At 51.8% G+C, this 6,026-nt stretch overlaps 1 protein-coding gene across 1 annotated transcript in view; it reads left to right on the top strand.

Moving 5' to 3' along the window:
• LOC108794907 (ras GTPase-activating-like protein IQGAP1) overlaps positions 1-6,026 on the top strand; it is a 30,228-nt gene that overhangs the window by 6,053 nt on the left and 18,149 nt on the right. The window contains 7 exon segments of the mRNA XM_018566049.1: positions 678-765; positions 1,274-1,437; positions 1,654-1,741; positions 1,961-2,124; positions 4,063-4,223; positions 5,086-5,207; positions 5,807-5,970. Coding sequence (XP_018421551.1) covers positions 678-765; positions 1,274-1,437; positions 1,654-1,741; positions 1,961-2,124; positions 4,063-4,223; positions 5,086-5,207; positions 5,807-5,970 — 951 coding nt within the window.

Raw genomic sequence — 6,026 nt, 5'->3', positions numbered from 1 at the left:
TAGCTTGAGATCCCTCTGTCATGGCTGCTCAAGGACCTTCTTCCCCGAGAGCCAGCACTACAGATAATTCTCTGACCAGAAACACGACAACACACCGGCTCAGAATTACTCTATAGCAGGAGTAGCCAAACTCCAGCCCTCCAGCTGAGGGTGAAACTACAAATCCCATGATGCATCTCTCCGGGAGTCATGACTGTGCCTGTAAGAATCTTGCAATGCCTCCATGGGATTGGTAGTTCCACCACAGCTGGAGGGCTGGAGTTTGGCCACCACTGCTCTATAGATTTCAGAAGGAGAAGGTCAGGGGGAGTAAATCGGACCAGAACCGTTTCTCCAAAGCTGCAGATAACAATATCCGTTGGGTCCTTCGTGTTATGCCTCCTTACCACATCTTGGATGCTTTGACAGCTGAGGAGTTTCTAAGGGTCGGTTTGGCACCTGTATAGAGCTGTGTGTCCCTGCAGGGTGGTCAGCGGAACGCACATTGGGGTAAATTTGGTCAAAATTGTCTGATTTTTGGAAGTGTTTTGGAGTTTACTGGAGAACATTGGTGGTTCTTTAAACATTTCTGCCTCAAGAACCTTTTATAAATGGATAAAATGGACCTTTCCTGCACCTGTCCACCCTGCATGACCCCAAACTGCAGCCATTTACCTCTCGCTCTCTGCTTCTTGCAGGCACGTCAGAACAGCTCAGACAGCCAGGATGTGTATGACCATTGCCTGACCCAAGCCGAAATACAGGGCAACGTCAACAAAGTCAACGGTAACTTACAATGACTCATAGGGGGATGGAAAGTCCTTGTTAGAACTTTGTGGATCAATCTTTATCTCCCTGTCTTTTTGTTTTTTGTGCATCTTCTCTTCTCTGGGCTCCTCCTTCCCCTCTTCTCTGGGCTCCTCCTTCCCCTCTTCTCTGGGCTCCTCCTTCCCCTCTTCTCTGGGCTCCTCCTTCCCCTCTTCTCTGGGCTCCTCCTTCCCCTCTTGTCCTCGTCTCCCGCTCTTTCCTTCCCCTCTTGTCCTCGTCTCCCGCTCTTTCCTTCCCCTCTTGTCCTCGTCTCCCGCTCTTTCCTTCCCCTCTTGTCCTCGTCTCCCGCTCTTTCCTTCCCCTCTTGTCCTCCTCCGGCTCTTTCCTTCCCCTCTTGTCCTCCTCCGGCTCCCGCTCTTCCCGTCTCTTTGTATGTCTGGAAAACTCCTTCGTGCTTTCTCTTCCTGTAGCGTTTTCTCTCCTCTCTGTACTCTGCGTAGTAACTCTGTACCGGGTCCTCTTCCAGTACATGCGGCTCTGGAGTACGTAGACGAAGCGCTGGAGAGAAAGGATTCCATGAGCTTGCACGCGGCTCTGCAGGACTCCGCCCTCTTGCTGCGCCGGATTCAGAGGGAGAACGCAGACTGGTATCTGGAGCAGCTCATCAATGACCGGGAGCAGAAGGCTTTGGTGAGTCCCCGTCTGTCCAACCTTTAAAAGTTGAAGCTGATGCATTTTGAGGGTCTAGTTTTTTTTTTTGCACCTGAAGTCGGCATCTCCCGATGGAAAGACACATTGGGTAAAGTGTAGATATTTTGGAGGTATCAAAGGACCAAACTCCCGAAAAAGAGGAGGAGCCTTAATTTCTAAGTGGAAAGCCCCTTTAAGACTGTATTTCTGTTGCAGGAACTGGGCTCCGTGGACCTGCTGGAGAAGGAGGAGCTACAAGCCGGAATAGATGCTGCCAATCAAAGTGCAAACCTGGAGCATGCCAGTAAGTTGTAGCATCCTCTTGCTGTTGGGAGGCTGAGCTTGGGACTGTCGGAAGCTTTGAGACTTACCCAAGCCTTAGAGGGCGGGGTCTCGCCTTTCCCTGCCAAAGAGGGTGTGGCTTGTGAAGCTTTGTTTTCGGTGCTTGGTGTCACGTTCTCCACTTTTGGCCCCCGCGCAGAATTTCCGGGAACTGTAACATCTTTCTGTTTTATCTTCTCAGTGGAGCAGGCGGTCTCCCGTATCAATGCCGCCATACGGAACGGGAGTGCGGCGCAGGCGATGAACGAGCTGTCCAATCCCGATGCTCAGCTCCCAGATGTCTATCCGGTTGCAGCTGAGCTCTACCATCAGGAGCTGCGCTTGCTGCAGTCCCAGAGTTCCAGGGTGAGCATGCCGACTGTTCTACCACTTTCTCCATTCATCAACGGCAGGGCAACAGAACCCAAGGACGTCACACATGTGCTACCTCCAGGCACGGAGCCTTTGCTGATACAGGAGAAAGCAACGCATTCATTTCATAAACATGTCTTTAAATTGTAAGAAATGTTGAGTCCCCCGGGGGACCCGGCGCATGTAGCACTCTGTCCCATTCTAATCAGTGGCGGCTTTGTGGCATAAAAGAACATCTTTGTGTCAGCTTGGGCTGGCTGTCATCTCCACCCCCAGGCTGAAGCCCAATTTATGTTTTAGCACATCAGAGTAGGTGCCGCCCCCCCTCTCCCCCCCTCTCCTAGCAAGTTTATTTAATGTGATTCTCCAACCAATGAGGCCATGGGCTTTGCTATCAGATCTTCGCAGCCAGTATGTATGTACAGTGGACGCCCCTCAGTGTACAGAGCTCAGGACTCCGCCCAGGAGGTCAGCTTCTCCGCTTTCCACCATACTGAATCTGAGAGGGGGGACCCGGTGCATGTAGCACTTTGTCCCATTCTAATCGGTGGCTGCTTTGTGCTATAAAAGAACATCTTTGTGTCCGCTTGTGCTGGCTGTCAGCTCCACCCCATGCTGAAGCCCAATTTATGGGCGGTCTATAGGAGCGTTTTAGTGCATCAGAGTAGGTGCGGCCCCCTCAGGAAGTTTATTTAATGTGATTCTCCAACCAATGAGGCCATGGGCTTTGCTATCAGATCTTCGCAGCCAGTATGCATGTACAGTGGGCGCCCCTCAGTGCATGTAGCACTTTGACCCATTCTAATCGGTGGCTGCTTTGTGCTATAAAAGAACATCTTGGTGTAGGCTCCACCCCAGGCTGAAGCCCAATTTATGGGCATACTGCAGGAGAGTCGCAGCACATCAGTGTACAGAGCTCAGCACTCCTTCCAGGAGATCGGCTTCTCCACCTTCCACTATACTGAATCTGAGAGGCGCTCGCTAATTCAGAAACATCTCTGAACAGAGTCCAGACCACGAGCCTGACTGAGGGACCGATGCCATCCGAGAGGGGGGACCCAGTGCATGTAGCACTTTGTCCCATTCTAATCGGTTGCTGCTTTGTGCTATGAAAGAACATCTTGGTGTCTGCGTGTGCTGGCTGTCAGCTCCACCCCAGGCTGAAGCCCAATTTATGGGCGGTCTATAGGAGCATTTTAGTGCATCAGAGTAGGTGCGGCCCCCCCAGGAAGTTTATTTAATGTGATTCTCCAACCAATGAGGCCATGTGCTTTACTATCAGATCTTCTCAGCCAGTATGTATGTACTGAGGACACCCCTCAATGTACAGAGCTCAGGACTCCGCCCACGAGATCAGCTTCTTCACCATACTGAATCTGAGGGGGGGACCCGGTGCATGTAGCACTTTCTCCCATTATAATTAGTGGCTGCTTTGTGCTATAAAAGAACATCTTTGTGTCCACTTGTGCTGGCTGTCGGCTCCACCCCAGGCTGAAGCCCAATTTTATGGGCGGTCTATAGGAGCGTTTTAGTGCAGAGTAGGAGCCGCTGCCACTCAGCCCTCATTACCATGCTCCTGCTGAGCAGTGTGGTCGAACAGTACTGGTGGGCTGGGGGCACGCTGTCGACCCGCAACCACAGCACGGATCATACCCGGACCAAGTGCTGCATGCACTTGGTCCACTGCGGGATTCAACAACTATTTTTACGTTTTGGTGATCCTCCCCCAAAAGCACATACTCGCCTTTACTTTGTGCCGCTGCCCCAATCAACCTCTCGTAGAGAAGAATGTAACTGGTACTCTTGGATATGAGGGGGCAAATGACCGCATTGGTATCGGGCCCATATGGGGGAATTGAATGAGATTATTTCTGATTGGTCGGGTGCCCTTTGCTTAGAAAGATCTAACTCAGTTGGGTTTGTCCTCCACAGGGGTCCCTGACGCACGAGGAGCTGTTTGTGGCTGTAGAGATGCTCTCCGCCGTGGCTCTGATCAATCGGGCCGTGGAAGCCGGAGATCTGAATGGCTTCTGGGCCGGTCTCATCAGCCCGGCGCTGGGCCTGACGGAAGTGGACGAGGACAATATACAGAGGTGAGGACTGTCTGTATGAGAACCCAGCACGTGTCTGGAGCTATGAGAGACCAATGTTCGACATCTCCAGTCTTGTTCACTTGGTACGTCTCTCACCGGCTCATTAACCGGATGGCCATTGAAGTGTATGTGCAGCCAAAAGAACCAAGAGGAAGTGAGAGGGAAATTTCCCAAAGTGAGACCAATTCCCGAAACAGGTGTCCCCATTGGAATATTCCTCCTATCGCCTTTTTCTGGAGAACACTCTATAATTTGATGATGGGATTGGTCAGCAGGACAAATGGAAAGGGTGGAACGTCTTGATGGTGGTCATCAGGACAAATGAAAAGAGTGGGACTTCCTGATGGTGGTCGCCAGGACAAATGGAAAGGGTGGAACTTCCTGATGGTGGTCGCCAGGACAAATGGAAAGGGTGGGAGTTCCTGATGGTGGTCATCAGGACAAATAGGAAGGGTGGAACTTCACGATGGTGGTCACCGGGACAAATGGAAAGGGTGGGACTTCCCGATGGTGGTCGCCAGGACAAATGGAAAGGGTGGAACTTCCTGATGGTGGTCGCCAGGACAAATGGAAAGGGTGGGACTTCCCGATGGTGGTCACCAGGACAAATTGGAAGGGTGGAACTTCACGATGGTGGTCACCAGGACAAATGGAAAGGGTGGGACTTCCCAATGGTGGTCGCCAGGACAAACAAAGGGTGGATCGTCCCAATGGGGACACCAACAGCAATGAGAACTTGACGGAGGAACTCAAAAGAAAGGCTATAGAGACACATTAACATTCCCCCGTACCGTAGGAAGGGTTAACATTCCGGGTGACCACTAAGGGTGGACACTGTAACACTCATTTATTATTTTTGTAGGTATTTTAACAAACTGGCCAAGAAGAAGCGCCGGTCTCAGGGAGGATCCGCGTTCGTGAGCTGGAATGACCTCCAGTCCTGTGTCAACCACGTCAACCTCTCCTCCCAGGAGGAACAAGACCGTAAGTGACCTTTTCAGAACCTTCCTCTGTGATTGGCTCAGGCCTTTGCTTAGAAGCCTGCATAGAGTTTGAAGTTGAATGTCGGGCATCCCCTGCCTTAGGTGATCTAGTAGGACTCTGAGGTGACTCCATAGGGATTGATTGGACGACTAGCACAGATACTTCCGCCGCTGTCTCCTTAGGCCGTGTCATGTTCGCCCTAAAATGTTGGACCGCTGCAGTGGACGCCATAAAATGTAGTTATCATAAAAGGGTCTTCATATGTACAATGTCCGCTCTGGGACTATAAAGACCATGGAGGACATGACTAGTCCAGGGGTGGGCAACTCCGGCCCTCCAGCTTCGCTTTTAACTTCAAATCCCAACATGCATCTGCCTCTGGGAGTCATGCTTATAACAGTCAGCCTTGCAATGCCTCCTGGGACTTGTAGTTGCGCAACAGCTGGAGGGGCCGGAGTTGCCCACCCCTGGACTAGCCAGTGGACCATGCTAGGGTCATGTAGTGATGGTGTTCTAGCGCCCCCTAGAGCACAAACCCGTTTAATGAGCCTGTACTGGGTCTATAACATTGACTTGTGATCCTCCCATGCCCCTTCCAGAGATCCTGGCCGTCGGCCTCATTAACGAAGCCCTGGAGCAGGATGACCCCCAGAAAACCTTCACCGCTCTCCTGATGCCGGCCGCCGGTCTCTCCGATGTCACGCTGCCGATCGCTGGGCTCTACCACAAAATCCTGACCGGCCAATTGCGGCACAAAAAGAAGGTACCACAATGTTCAAGGAAGCCTATGGGAACTGTGCGTGTGAGGTTTCACCACTG

The sequence above is a fragment of the Nanorana parkeri genome, unplaced genomic scaffold, assembly GCF_000935625.1.
Source record: "Nanorana parkeri isolate BGI_ZX_2015 unplaced genomic scaffold, ASM93562v1 scaffold911, whole genome shotgun sequence".
Taxonomy (NCBI): Eukaryota; Metazoa; Chordata; class Amphibia; order Anura; family Dicroglossidae; genus Nanorana; species Nanorana parkeri.
Note: the sequence above shows the minus strand (reverse complement) of the source record. Positions and strands in the feature narration are given on the sequence as shown.